Source organism: Octopus bimaculoides, chromosome 19 (assembly GCF_001194135.2).
Source record: "Octopus bimaculoides isolate UCB-OBI-ISO-001 chromosome 19, ASM119413v2, whole genome shotgun sequence".
Lineage (NCBI taxonomy): Eukaryota > Metazoa > Mollusca > Cephalopoda > Octopoda > Octopodidae > Octopus > Octopus bimaculoides.
In genome coordinates, this window is record NC_068999.1 from 47,419,149 (window position 1) to 47,435,176 (window position 16,028).

Below are 16,028 nucleotides of genomic sequence, written 5' to 3' on the forward strand. Positions count from 1 at the left end.
ATATATAATTAGAAAATAATGTAACAAAACATGGAGGATATATTATAAATAATAAATAGTTATAATTGTGACTTGTTCATAGTTATAAACGTTCTATATATATATATATTAAAATGAAGAGGTCATGGGTCAACAGGTCTTTTGGGATCTGACGATACGCCATAAAGCTAAACCCTTTAAGGACGGGAAACCTAAAGTAATCCCATAAACCGGCCTCCGCCATTTTTTATATATATATATATATATATATATATATACACACACATGTGTATGTATATAAAAAATGTGTGTATGTATGTTTACATATATATACTAACATGAACATCACATACAGTGGAGTCTCTATATACGAACATAAACCGTTCAGGAGCCGTGTTCGTAAACCAAATTGTTCGTAACATTAATATTTGAAATACATATACGTAAGGACAAACCGTTCCAAACCACTCTTAAACTCAGGTCAGGTCAGGTGTGGAAGTACACGCCATTGCAGGGCATCTCTACAACCACCGTTTGTCACTATTTGCTCGGGTTGTCCCGAGAAACCCTCGGAAGCTGTGTCCCAGTCAGTCCTCATCTCTGCGAGATATTTCCTCATCCAAAGGCATAAAATGATGTTTTATTTGTCTATCCGTCAATAGCAAATACCTAAATATATATTTATATGTAGATATGTGATTGAGTAAATGTGTGTGCGTAATCTACTCGTGGTTTGTTGTTCAAATTTTAGCACATTGGCTAAATCGAATTTTTTTCAGAAAATCTGTTTGCTATAAAATTAGCCAAATTAGCGTACTGTTCGTTATATGCTCTTCCTGCACGTGCGTTGTCTACATGTGTGTTTTTCAAATTTCAAATCGCAAAGCGATTAGATTCGCAGTCAGTTATATGTATGCGTAGTCCACTCGTGATTCGTTAATCGAATCCCAGTTCGTTATGCGAGTTTATTTTCTTTTTTTTTTTAACTGTTCGTTATTCAATCTATTCGTTTAGAGAACGGTTCCTCTGTGGGTATTCCATTATACATACATACGTACATACATGCATACATATATACATAATTCATGCATACATACATACATACATGTCTATTTCTCTTTCTTTTTTCTCCTTTTTCCAGCATGCCCGATTACAAATCTCCCTCCCCCTTCTTTCTACCTCTCCTCTGAAACCGTTTTTTTTTTGTGCCAACCAGATGGTGGGAATGCGCGTGCGAATTAATGGATGGATTCTGAGAACTTTCAGTACAAGGAACCAGGAAACTGTGCTGGTTCAATAGAGGACATTTGTCCTCAGCTGTCTGGGCTACTGCCTTCAAACGTGGTCACCCCAGAATGTCAAATTAATAGCAGAACTTGAGGCAGTTCAGTGGTCCTACACCAGGAAGATTGCATCAATGGAACAGCTGAACTTCTGAGAGAGACTGAAAGACCTACGATTCAGCTCCTTGGAGCGAAGACGGGAAAGATAGGCAATGATATACGTATGAAAGATCCTGAAGGGTTGGCACTAAACTGTGGCATCGAGAGCTATACCAGCTTCCGAACTGGACGTCACTACACTGTTCTCACCCATCCCGTCTAGTGTGAGGACCAAGTACTGCAATAACTTGAGATTCAGGGGCCCACAGTTATTTAATGCTTTGCGTGACATCTTGAACAGGTGTCTTCTACTATAACCTCGGGCCGACCAAAAGTCTTGTAAGTAAATTTGGTAGATGGAAACTGAAAGAAGCCCATCATATATATATGCGTATGTGTGTGTTTCTGTTCATTTGTGTTTGTCCTCCATCACCGCTTGATAACCGGTGTTGGTGTGTTTCTGTTCATTTGTGTTTGTCCTCCATCACCGCTTGATAACCGGTGTTGGTGTGTTTATGTCCCCGTAACTTAGCGGTTCGGCAAAAGAGACTGATAGAACAGGTGTCAGGCTTTAAAAAGCCCTGGGGTCGATTTGTTCGACTAAAACCCTTCAAGGTGGTGCTCCAGCATGGCCGCAGTCAAACGACGGAAACAAATAAAATAAAAGAATGTGTGTGTGTGTGTGTATTTTTGTATGTATGTATATTTTCTACATCGTAATTAATCGAGGTCAAACTGGAATCTAAGGGAACACGAATCATAATAAAACTTCCGTGTTATTTTATTTATTTATTGTTATTGTTCACTGTGGTAAAAGAGGTTTGGTAGAATCGTAAGAACATCGGGGAAGCTTCATTCAGTGGGTGGGGTCGATAAAATAAACAACCAGTCAAGTATCGAAGTAGATGGTTATTGACTTAACTCCACCACCATCAGCCCATTCATTTCAAAATTGCTGGTTTTGTGCGAAAATTGGAAACAATTTGTTTGTTTGTGTGTGTGTCTGTGTAAGGAGTAATGGTATGTGTGGGAGGTGGGGGTGTTTGGGTGCGAGTGTCTATAGGGGGGGATATCGATATGCGTGTGGGGGTTACATGTTTGTGATGTGTGTTTGTGGGACGATTTTTTTTTGTGGGGGTACGTATAGTGGTGGTGGTGGTGAATGTGTGTGGGGGCGGGATTCGTGTGTGTGTGTGTGTGTGTGTGTTCATGTCAGACGGGGTAAATTATTCTTTTCTACTCTAGGCACAAGGCCCGAAATTTTGGGGGAGGGAGGGGCAGTCGATTAGATCGACCCTAGTACGCAATTGGCACTTGATTTATCGACCCCAAAGGATGAAAGGCAAAGTCGATCCCAACGGAATTTGAACTCAGAACGTAAAGACAGACGATGCCAACCATCCAACCCATGATGGAAAACAGATGTTAAATGATGATGATGATGACAGGAAGTTATTTGGTTCTGTGGTGTTTTCATTGGTTACATAGTTTATTTCTTGTGTTATGAATTTTCACTCATCTTCAAAATACCTTTATGTAAGCATAACAATAAAATCTTTCATTTAGAATTAACTTAATGAAGGATGAAACTGGCTGAAACATCAGGCAAGCAAAATTTGACAACATTAGAGTGACTTCTGTGGCATTAAAATTAAATGCCTCTGAAAAATGTTAGGATATGAAGCTCTGTGCAAGTAAAGACTGTCTATAACCAATACCAACCGCTGTTTGTACAACTGTTCATCATTACTTAATTAATAAAGCATTTTGTAAGGGTCTTAGGATCAACTTTTCTCACCAAGCAAAAAGTGCAGTTGCTATTGCATTAAATCTACTTTTTTGTTATCTTCTTATCAAATCTATTTCATACTCAGTTAAAAAATTGTTCAACATCTTCAGTGTACATCACAAGATCAGAAAAACAATCATCAGTAAATCCACACATTCTAAGATTTAACTTTGCCACTTTTTTCCATATTTCCTATGGCTTTTTATTAAGAAGCTGCCTTCCTTGACACCTTTTTGTCGTCAAGTACACATCACATGTCCCATTAGTGCAATAATATCTGCTGTATGTATATATGGGCCAATGCCAGAAATATACAACTTCTGTCTCAGTACACACATATTCCATCAACTGTGCTAGTTAATATCACATCTCCAATAGTTCATGCTCACCTCATTTCTCTCTCCCTCCCTCCTCACTCTTCCTCTCTCCAGCTGCTGTTGATCTTTGACTAACCATGTTGTCTCACTACCATGCAACATCATACAAGCTGCCTACACATAAACTGTTTGTTGTCAATGGAATTAACAGTGTCTTCATCTTCTACCACTGCTTTCCAACTGCAGTAAACTAATGTTTTATGTAAAACCTTCTCTATCATTAGTCACGTCACATAAATAATAAAGAAACCATCGTTTACTGATAACGACCCTGGTATATCCTGCTTTATTTGAAGTTCTGCTTCTCTGTCAGCCTGCCAGAAATCTTCCTCCTTGTGTACTCAAAGCTTGCACTGAATTCACAATATTAAGTTTCTACCTATAATCAAGGCCACTTTCCAATAGAATTATGTGTTTTCTCTTAGGAATTATCTTTTTTTTTCTGGGTGCTCCAGACAATTCTTCATTGTCTTGAATTTTTTCTTCAGTTCTTTGACAGATTTGCTATGGAAGCATGGTCATCAGAATATAAATGTTCTCGAGAAAACCACTTCTGTATTATAACCTAAAGAAACATAATTCCTCACTGAGGCGCAGGAGTGACTGTGTGGTAAGAAGCTTGCTTACCAACCACATGGTTCCGGGTTCAGTCCCACTGCATGGCACCTTGGGCAAGTGTCTTCTACTATAGCCTCAAGCCAATCAAAGCCTTGCGTGTGGATTTGGTAGACGGAAACTGAAACAAAATTGTCATATGTAAGTGTGTGTGTGTGTGTGTGTGTGTGTTTGTCCTCCACCACCACTTGACAACTGGTGTCGTTTATGTCCCCATAACCTAGTGGTTCAGCAAAAGAGACTGATAGAATAAATACTGGACTTTTAAAAAAATATGTACCGAGGTTGATTCATTCAACTAAAAATTTCTTCGAAGTGGTGCTCCAGTATGGCCATAGTCTAATGAGTGAAACAAGTAAAAGATATGATGGACATCTTTATTTACTGCAGGTCCATTGGAAATTCATAAATCTTTTGGATAATCTTTGTAGGAATTTTAGATATCTCTATCAGGTTTTTATTATGCATATAACAGCTGGAAGATTTCCAGATCATGTTGGATGTAGACAGCCTTGAGAATTATAAGAGTTATTTAGAGCACCTTAGACATTGCTAAAAATATAGGCAGGACACGTATTTAAAAAAATTTAACATTGTTAAATTACTAATCTGTTGCTTTTGCTAGGTTTTTTTTTCAAATATCAAAGTGTTCCAGAATAAAAATGAAACAAAACAGTGAGTATGAAATGTAAAAAAAAAAAACTGCATTTATCACACACACATACACACACCAGACATTGTATAAATATGAGTTTACCATGTGAGAAACGTTCTCATTACCAAAAGATTCATAGCCAAACAAGTTTTGTGTCTTGTCAGTGGTACCAAAACATAATTGATCAAATAAACACAAGGTGTGTCTCCCTTTATTTAATCCTTAAGTATTTACATTACTCTGTCAAAAGTAAAACTTATTTATTCACATTGTTTTGAATGAATCCTGCATTATCTCATAGCTTTGAAATTTTGATGATGTGAGTGTATATTTCTAGAATGACATTGTTTGGTAAGTGTGAGAGGCCAGATCTGGTCAGTATGAACATAAAACAAATAGATTATTAGGCCATATATGGCCAATTTAAATGCTTAATGGTTAAGGCTCAGGTTGTACCAGTAGCTTAAATTGAATGTGTGAATATTTCAATTTTTTACTCAGTTTCAATCGGTGCACCCAGTGTAACCTTGTGTCTATATATAGATTAGTGTTTCTCAACCTTTTTACCCTTGCATAACCCTTAAAATAAATTACATGTCTCAAGGAACCCCTGCACACAAAAAAATTATATACTATATCTTTCTCATATATTTTTCATCGTAGTTCATGTGGTAAATATCATATATATATATATGTATAGTCAAAATAAGCAACAAGGATATCCAAAGTTAATGCAGTACAATCGTTTCATGCGACTCCATTTATTTAAGCAATGTGAACATTACATCAAATATAGAATGTAGAGCAATCTTCAGCTGCACAAAGATATAGAAATTTAATGAAATTACATTTCAACAGAAGGACATATTTTTGTAACTACATCTAAACTCTCCAAGTAGAAAGGAAGAATACAAAAAAACCATTTTGACTTAGCCAGACCATACAGGCTAGTAAATAATTTTAAGCAGATTTTTAAGTGTCACTGATTTTATTTGTTTCTTTGTTTCTGATTTATGGACTATCTTATCAGACCTAGGGATTCAAAGCTTAAGGGGACACTGGCATTTTCTTTGTAGGGTAAGGGGTAAACATTGTAGACAGTAAACAGGATTGCTCTGCATTTTACATTTGATGTAATGTTCACATTGCTTAATTAAATGGAGTCGCATGAAACAATCGTTTGCATATATGCATGTGTGTGTGTGTGTGTGTTACTGCCTCCTTGCCTTGACATCACATGATAGTTGTAAGCAAGTGTCACTGTCATACAGGTGTGTCCTTCATTTCTGATCTTCTGTTAAGACATGTCTGGCCTTGCTTGGAAACAAGTGTGGAATGGCAAAGAGAAGAGCATCTGGCCATAGAAAATCTGCCTCAACAAATTCTGTTTGACCGACGATGACGATGATGGCAATGATGATGATTGTGATGCTGATGATGATGATGATGATGATGATGATGATGATGATGATGACGACGACGATGACAATGACAATGATGGCAATGATGATGATTGTGATGCCGATGGCGATGATGATGATGACTGATGATGAGTGATAGTCGTCTCTACAGAAAAAGGTAAACATTTTAAAACATATTAACATGTTTTAATAACTTTTCTGTTTTTGTTTTTAACTTCCAGTTGGCTGTGCTCACCAAAAATGTTGATGTTGTTGAAATCCTCCTTCAAGCCGGAGCCGACCCTAATATGGCTGACAGGTCTGGCAAGATTCCCCTCACAAACTGTATCCTTGAAAATATCACGGTAAAACAGGAAGCTGGAGTTGCTCCTGACATTGATGCCAATATCCAATCTATGATATTTTTACTGACTCAGGCAGGAAGTAATTTAAACTTGACAATGTGTGAATATAGCCATCCTTTGATATGTGCAGCTTTTGTTGGTTCGGCTGAATTGGTTCAGTTTTTTATTGACCAAGGTTCCATTCCAAACATGGTGTGTAAGTATTAGTTTCTTGAATTTCTTCCCTTCGTATCAATTAAAAGTGGAGGCGCATGGTGTAGTCGTCAGGGTGTTGGACTCCTGATCGTAAGATTATGGTTTCAATTCCTGGACCAGGTGATGCATTATACTTTTTGAGCAAATAGCTAAATTTCATATTGCTCCAATCCACTCAGCTGATAAAAATAAATAATCCTGCAAGATATATATATATATATATATGTGTATATATATATATGTATATATATATATATATATATATATATATATATATATATATATATATATATATATAGATAGATATAGATATATATATTTATGAATTAATAGTCATTTCAAATTTTGGCACTAAGCCAGCAATTTAGGGAGAAGAGTAAGTCGATTACATCACCCTCAGTATTCAATTGATAATTGTCTAATCAACTCCAAATTTGAACTCAGAACATAAAGCCATGTGAAAGGCTGCTAAGTATTGAACTCAGCATGCTAACAATTCTGCCAGCTCACTGCCTTAATTTAAGAAATGATATTGATTTCAAATTTTGGCACAAGGCCAGCAATTTCGGGGGAGCTAGTAAGTCAATTTGATTGACCCCAGCGTTTGAGTGGTATTTATTTTATCAACTCCAAAAAGATTAAAGGCAAAGTCGACCTTGATGGAATTTGAACTCAGAATGCAAAGACAGACAAAATACCGCTAAGTATTTCACCTGGCATGCTAATGATTCTTCAAGCTCACCACCTGAATTTAAGAAATAATATAAAAAGTTAAATGTGGCAGGTAAGGAACAAAAAAGAGAAAAAAATGTTCAAGTAGATAAAATATCAAAGAGGAAAATTAAAATTGGCATGGCAGGTAAAATTATTCATTCAAAGAGAAGTGTGTTGAAAATCTACGTGAAACAATATGAGAAAGTCTTTTCTTTGATTTTCGTGTGTGTGTGTGTGTGTACGTGCATGCGTGAAATAGCCACAAAATATGCTTACAGAGAAAATGCTGTATGAATGGTTGAAAGAACATGAGACATTGATTCAGCTAAATGGTGTGTGGTTCTCTAATAGATAGGCAAAATCCCTCATTTATTGTTTGGTGGAGGAAAACTGTGACTGATGAACAATGATCAATGAGATGTCAAAGAAAAATTAGTGACTGACAAGCTAAATGCATGATAATGGAACCCACCAAACAACAAAACTCTTAGTCAAATTGATGACTTTATCATATTTAATTTGATAGAGCAATGAGGCGTCTGTAACTGGTGACATTATAGTCAGTGCCAAGTCACTACATGAACACCACCTAAGAATCAAAGTTTCACAGAATCCAAAATAATGAAAAGAAAATGTGAGTATGAATATTCAAACTGAAGATTAGTTTCATTGCCCTTGTGAATGTAATGTCTTGACCTTCTGGTCCATCCCAGTTCAGCTTGAGATGCATGAGGAGCTCCAATTAATCTTTCTTGCTAACAGCTCTTCATACAAGGGAAAGAAATGTAGAAGCTTGTCCTCCATAAAAAAAATATTATTTTCAAATGGTCAAATGGTCAAGTCAGATGCTGGCCTTTGAAGAATAAGATGCAATATTTGGGATATTATGTGCAACTTTATACAGCCTTTGGTATGATGGTTGATGTGCTTTGCTGAAAGATTCATACAAAAGCATGAATGAGTCTTCTCAGTTCTTTTGGTGCCATTGAAATACTTTGATGTGGACCGATTGAAGAGATGTCTGACATGTGTTGTGTCAGTCCAGATGCTTGGTTGGATCTTGTGACGTAGTTTCTGAGTTATGGGTGACTAAGTGTCCAGGTAGCCTAAGTGTACTTCCATATACCAGTGGTACAACTTGTCTCAGCCTTTATCATTGCATGTAAACCATGTAAAACAATGGGAACAAGCTCATGCCAATGGTCAGGGTTATGTTGTGCACAGAGAGCAGCCTTCAGTTGTTGATGGAACCTGTTGACCGTTTCATTGGCCTCAGGCTGTAGAACATATATGTTGATATCCAAGGTCTGTGAGTGCAGGGAAAAGGGTAGATCCTAACTGCAAGCCTAGGCTGTGTATGATAATAGACGGAAACCAAACTGAAAAATCCAGTTTTGTAAATAAAGTTCATGCTGCTGTTTCCACTGATATATCTTATTTCTTTATTGCCCACAAGGGGTTAAACATAGAGGGGACAAACAAGGGAATTAAGTCGATTACATCGACCCCAGTGTGTAACTAGTACTTCTTTTTATTAACGAAATACCGCTAAGCATTTTGACCAGCATGCTAACGTTTCTTATTTCTTTATTGCCCACAAGGGGCTAAACATAGAGGGGACAAACAAGGACAAACAAAGGGATTAAATCGATCCCAGTACGCAACTGGTACTTAATTTATCGACCCTGAAAGGATGAAAGGCAAAGTCGACCTCAGCGGAATTTGAACTCGGAACGTAACGGCAGACGAAATACCACTAAACACTTCGCCTGGCGTGCTAACATTTCTGCCAGCTTGCCTTCCACTGATATATCTGTGATGGGAAGAGACCCTGGTCATGTCAACATGTCCGTGCATGTCAGTGGTCTGCACAAGCCATCAAATAGAAGTAATTTTCCGAAGGGACAAAGGATCCAATCAAATCACTCCCTATGTGTTGGAACCTAGCATCTGGTGTAATAAACATGTCAGGAGATGATTTCACATCTTGGTTAATTTTTGCATGACAACATTTCAAGAAGTACCACACCCATAAGTGTACAGTATGATTAATTCCTGGCCATATATACCTTGCAGTAATTAATTTCTGTACATAACTACACCAGTACCCATAGATGAATACTGTACATTAAGTAAGAAACAGAGACTACCATTCAGTAATAATACTGCCTCTTCTACTTGTTTCAGTCATTAGATTACAGCCCATGCTGGGGCACTGCCTTGAAGAGTTTTGGTCAAACAAATTGACCCTAGGACTTATTCCATTGGTCTCTTTTGCTGAACCAAAAAGTTATGGGGACATAATCAAACCAACACCAGTTGTCAAGCAGTGGTGGATGACAAACATATACACAAAGATGCAGACACATAGATATATACATATATATGCATATATGTATGTATGCATGTATGTATGTATGTTTATATATATATATATATATATATATATATAATATAATATATATACATTTATATGATGGGCTTCTTTCTATTTCCATCCACCAAGTCCACCCATGGGACTATAATAGGAGACACTTAACCAAGATGCCACTCAGTGGGACTGAACTCAGAACCATGTGGCTGGAAGCAAGCTTCTTATCACACAGCCACGTCTGTCACTAATATCTGACTTTTGCTTGGCCTGTTGGCAATGGTGATACTAATGACTGAATAGTCAGTGTTTCTCACCATATTTTGGTGAAAGCGAGATTTGGTCAGCATGTTGTTATTGAATACCTGCCTTAGGTGAAATGCAAAACTCACTGAAATCAAGTGATATAGTAGTTCCACTACCAGTGCTGAGCGTTTCTTGTCTGCTTCTAATATCTCTGAGCTTCTATGCACTAAACGTCTGTATGTGTGACTTTCCCAAGACAAGTACTGCAGTATTAATGTGCTCTTATAATACATCCACGTTAAGTAGGATAGAGAGACTGTTATACATATATATATGCATATACATACATCATCATCATCATCATCATCGTTTAACGTCTGCTTTCCATGCTAGCATGGGTTGGACGATTTGACTGAGTACTCGTGAAACCGGATGGCAACACCAGGCTCCAATCTAATTTGGCAGAGTTTCTACAGCTGGATGCCCTTCCTAACGCCAACCACTCAGAGAGTGTAGTGGGTGCTTTTACATGTCACCCGCACGAAGGCCAGTCAGGCGGTACTGGAATATACACTTGCACCCACACCTGTGAGCATGGTATTGCCTGAAATATCAAGGAGCTAAAATTAACTAACATGTGAGAATCACCTTTGAATTGATTCTTTTTACTGCACCAGATGTCATCACCGTGCATACACTAAAGCCTACCATCCTCAGGTTGATGGAATGGTATGTGCATGTTTGTATATGTGAGAGAGAGAGAGTGAGAGAGAGAGAGTTGTAAGCTTGGGTTCTTGTGCAGCGAAGATATAACAGAAAAAATACCCACTAAAATGCTATTGTATCATGAGTAAGATGGAAGCAATGTCAAAGGATTCCCATGGGAAGATACAGGGGTCACTGATATGTTGGATGAATGGAAGATCTTTCCAACACCAAACTGAGCAACCACAAACCTCCTTTTAAGATCCAAGAAAGGTATGATAATTCAGTGTTAGACAGGTATATATGATTTTTTGAAGATAAAAGCTGCACTGTCTTAAATCAACTGGAGATTGCTAGAAAAGTGTAGGCCATGTCTTCACAGCAGCAGAAAGCCAAAGGAATTATCCTGAAGAATTTGCTTTACCTGTGGACCTTCCTAAACTCTAGATACAAAATTTTTACCCCCTGCCTTCATGAATGGAATTATATTTTCACTAATTGATCTAGTCCTCCATACCAGTCATATCTGGCATTTGGCCCTATTGGAATTATTTTCCTCCCTTTCTTATGTATTTTGACACTTATTCTTTTCTTTCTTCCAATCTCCTCTTTATTTATTTCTTTTCTCTTATAAGTCTCGTCCTCCATTTGTCTCCCTACCTTCCTCCCCATTCTCTCTCCTCTCACAATTTTGCACTCGCTTTATCGCATTGCCCCACCACACATCTCACCAATACACATACACGCTTACAATATAATACATACATATAAAACTCCTTCACAAACCAGCTCATTAGCTCCCCATCTCCCACCATTCCTCTCTTTCTCTCACCCTCTCCTCATAACACTTCACCCTACTTCATTCGTATACACACACACATGCAATGAAAATTCTTTGCACATTGGCCTCGCCTGCTGGGTTTCCTTTTGACTGCATAATCCAATCCAAGGGACATAACTCTGGAAGAACTAGACCTAGCATTTCATTTTGTCTGCACCTATTTTCAACGCTTTTTTTTTTTTTTCGGTTTCTTTAATGCAGCCAAAAATTGTATTGGCTTATTAGCCAGACCTTTACTTTTATACCTTCACTGCAAAAGAATCCAAGCATTAGATTTCCAGTTGACTACGTCTGATGATTATACAATTATTCTTACCTTTATATAATGAACTTACATAGTGTTCAGGTGCACTTACAGCTCATCAGAAAAAGTAATCAAAACTACATGAACAGTACATAGAATATAGACATGCACACTGACGTACAAACAAACAAACAAACAAAAAGAACGCAGAAATAATACATTTCTAAATCTCTCAGAGAGATTTATGCAGTAGTGATATGATGAAGTAGTTGTATGCTGTCAACTTAATGTGACAGTCCCATGAAGGGAATAATACTACTGTTGGTTAGACCTAGGAAGCTGCATCGCTTCCTGTCGGCCTTGACACACTTCCTGTGTCCTTATGTTTACAAGGGGGAGACAAGCACCTCCACTCAGCTAAGCCTGCATCCAGATTCAGAAACATGTCTCTGGACGCAGGCTTAGCTGGGTGGAGGTGCTTGTCTCCCCCTTGTAAACATAAGGACACAGGAAATGTGTCAAGGCCGACAGGAAGCAGTGCAGCTTCCTAGGTCTAACCAACAGTAGTATTATTCCCTTCAGGGGACTGTCACATTAAGCTGACAGCATACAACTATTTTCAAAAAGAAGAATGCAGCTCTGAAAATGGATAGAGACAATGACAACTGAAAATGTTGCAAGATGCAATGAAAATTTTAGAAAAAATAAATAAGTAAATGAGTGGAAATCGAACTGGTGAGTGTGTTAAATAATAAGGCACTAAAAGAGAATGCCTCTCCCCAAATACAATAAAATCTATGGAAACTGTCTAACATTTATCTTTACTTCCAACTCATTGCAATTGTGAAATTTTGTAATGGTTCAATAAAATCTCTACTATGTTACTTTGAAAAATTTTAATGAAACAAACTGACTCCTATACTTATATTTTTTTAAAACCCGGTACTTTTTCTATTGGTCTCTTTTGCTGAACTGCTTAGTTATTGGTACATAAGCACACCAACACTAGTTGTCAAGGACAAACAAAGACACACACACACAGATACAACAGGCTTCTTTCAGTTTCCATGTCATCCACTCACAAGGCTTTGGTCACCCTGAGGCTAAGGTAGAAGACATTTGCTTAACGTGCCACACAGTGGGACTGAACCCAGAACCATATGGTTGAGAAGCAAACCTCTCACCACATAGCCACACCCGCACCTTTCAGTTGATGAGTTGATTTTAATTAACAGTTCTGTAATAAAATACTCTTGCATATGATCTAACTACTCAGTTTGATTAATTTTTATTTCAATTTGTTTCTTTTTCTAGTTCCGTCTGGCGTTACACCAATCCTTACTGCTGTCAGCCGTAATCAAATGAATGTGGTTAAACATTTACTTTATTGGAACTGTGAGTTTCAGAATCGAGGTAGAATCTCTCGCAAAAGAATTGATTATTACTTCGATCCTTTTGAACTGGCTATCTTCATGAAACACTGGGAAATAGCAAAACTTTTACTTTTTGCTGGTTATCAATGGAAGGCAGGCTTAGTTGAAAATAATGAAGACCTCAGAAACCCACTACTTGCATGTGAAGAAATGGCAAAATGGTACACAGACTATACACGCACAACGCAATCACTTCAGTTTTATTGCATCAGGACGATTCGATTATGTTTCGGTGGAAATATTTCCCAAAAACTGAAGAGTTTGAAACTTCCACCTTTCATTAACAACAAAATTCTTTTAAATCATTTGCTCTCAGTCGACAGCTAATATATCACAATTGTCTTGTACATTTGCATGCAGTTCTAAGTTCACAGAGATCAAAAGATATTTATTTATTCAGAGGGTCAGCCCATGACAATTTGTACCAGGGAAGAAATTGTGGATATTTATTTCAGATTTATTAAAACATCTTTATTTACCTGTGGCTGGATTGTTATTTTATTTTTTTTATTTTTTCAGTATATTGTTATTAGCTTTATTTCTCACCAAGTGTCATTTAGATTCTTTTATTCACAAAATTCAAACCTATAGTATCGATATAAAATACCAAAACAATTGTACTGATCATGATCAGTAAATGTAACGAAATAGAAAATCTAATGAAAATATTAATTTTCTGTTAAAAGTAAAGAGGGGAAAATACTTTTGAAGATTGGTTAACTCTTTTATTACTATGTGCCTGTTGAAATAAACTGCTTTTCTTTCAATTAATTTTGAAAATGATGAAGAATTTTGTAAAGTAACTTTGTCATTGTTAACCTGGTGTTTAGAACACCTTATCACACTCTGTGTCAAGCTGAATCTCCCCCGAGAACTACGTTAAAGGTACACATGTCTGTGGAGTGCTCAGCCACTTGCATGTTAATTTCATGAGCAGGCTGTTCTGTTGATCGGATCAACTGGAACCCTTGTCGTCAGAATAGGACCACTTTCAGATTCAAATATCTATGAAGTATGAAAATCATTTTTAAGGTGAAAGTAATTTTATTCTCCAAACAAATTTAATCTGCCTTGTTTTGTTCTTCTAAGTCCACACGTGTACAAACTACACCTATCCTTATTTATCTCTGGTTCATTGATCACTGATCTGGGATAACATGATATGCATAAGTGCAGGAATGAAATTTGCTTTTTAGGTGCTAACCCAGGTCCAACCCAGAATGTGCAAAGCATTTTCATTAGTCACTCACTACCAAAAAAAATTCTAGGGGGTGTGCTTTGACCCCATGTTGCTGAGCCTAAGATGATATGCTCAGTTGTGAACCATGTTACATTTATCACAAATTGATTTATGATGACAATGGTTTGCAACTAAGGATAATGTTTGTTTCACAAAAGCACACCCCAACAACCATATATGATACTCAGTTACCCATAATGCACTGGTTATTGCTGCGCTGTCAGGCTGCATCTTTTTTTAAATAGATTTACATACACATACAATAAAAAATGGATTTACATACACATACAATAAAAAATGGATTTACATACACATACAATAAAAAATGGATTTACATACACATACAATAAAAAATGGATTTACATACACATACAATAAAAAATGGATTTACATACACATACAATAAAAAATGGATTTACATACACATACAATAAAAAATGGATTTACATACACATACAATAAAAAAAAAGTTGAAATGCAAGGAAACTTAGTAGATTGGTAAAATAGTAAAAAAAGGTGAAGAAAAGAAAAGAAAAGAAACAAACGATGGGAAGAATGACAATAGCGTATCAGTGAAGAGAAATACTTTGAAACTAAAAGAAGAGCAAAATTTATATTTGTGTAAGGTCTGGTTCGCTTACCTTAAATGTAGAACTAAACAGGTTTGGCTATTTTAAGCGAAGGAGAAAGAACAGGGACCCAGAGAAAGTGTTTGTTCTCCAAGTGGGTAGAAAGCGCTGCCCACAGCACTTGTAGTAAGGATGATTAAAAGTAACATTAACTCTTTAGCATTCAAACCAGCCATATCCTACCCGAATATTCTACTTGTTTTATGATCAAACTGGCCAAATCTGGCTTTTCATACCTGCTCTACAATGTCATAAACTATCACTTCATCATCATAATCTTGAAGCTATGAGATAATGCATGATTGTTTCGAAGCAATATAAATAAATAAATATTACATTTGGCAGAATAATCTGGATGCTTAAGGGCTAAAGTAATTTGGAACTAATTTGTTACAGCAGTAGTAACCATCATTTTGGTTTATCATTCCAGTTGGTCTGATCAGACACTCCACATATTGCTTATTCATTGAAGAACAATAAAAAAAACCATCATGAAAAATTAATCATTCTTTAACTCTTTTGTCCCATAATCTCAGCGCTAAGGGGCTAAACAGGCATCGACTGCAGACTGAAGTTCCTCAGCATCAGATTTGGACTGACACAAAACTGAGAAGAATGTGAGCGGCATCTATAATTGGAAAGACTTCATTTGTATCATACATATAGGTGCAGGAGTGGCTGTGTGGTAAGTAGCTTGCTTACCAACCACATGGTTCTGGGTTCAGCCCCACTGCGTGGCACCTTGGGCAAGCGTCTTCTACTATAGCCTCGGGCAGACCAAAGCCTTGTGAGTGGATTTGGTAGACGGGAACTGAAAGAAGCCCGTCGTATATATGTATATGTATATA

General features: G+C 37.0%; 1 protein-coding gene across 2 annotated transcripts in view; it reads left to right on the forward strand.

Annotated features, from left to right (window-relative positions):
• Positions 1 to 13,795, forward strand: part of LOC106868365 (ankyrin-1) — a 19,084-nt gene extending 5,289 nt beyond the window's left edge. For both annotated transcript variants that reach the window (XM_014913583.2, XM_014913584.2), the window contains exons 2-3: positions 6,440 to 6,758; positions 13,193 to 13,795. In XM_014913583.2, coding sequence (XP_014769069.1) covers positions 6,440 to 6,758; positions 13,193 to 13,638 — 765 coding nt within the window. In that variant the 3' untranslated portion in view covers positions 13,639 to 13,795. The remainder of the gene's footprint in view (positions 1 to 6,439; positions 6,759 to 13,192) is intronic.
• Positions 13,796 to 16,028: the final 2,233 nt, after the last annotated feature.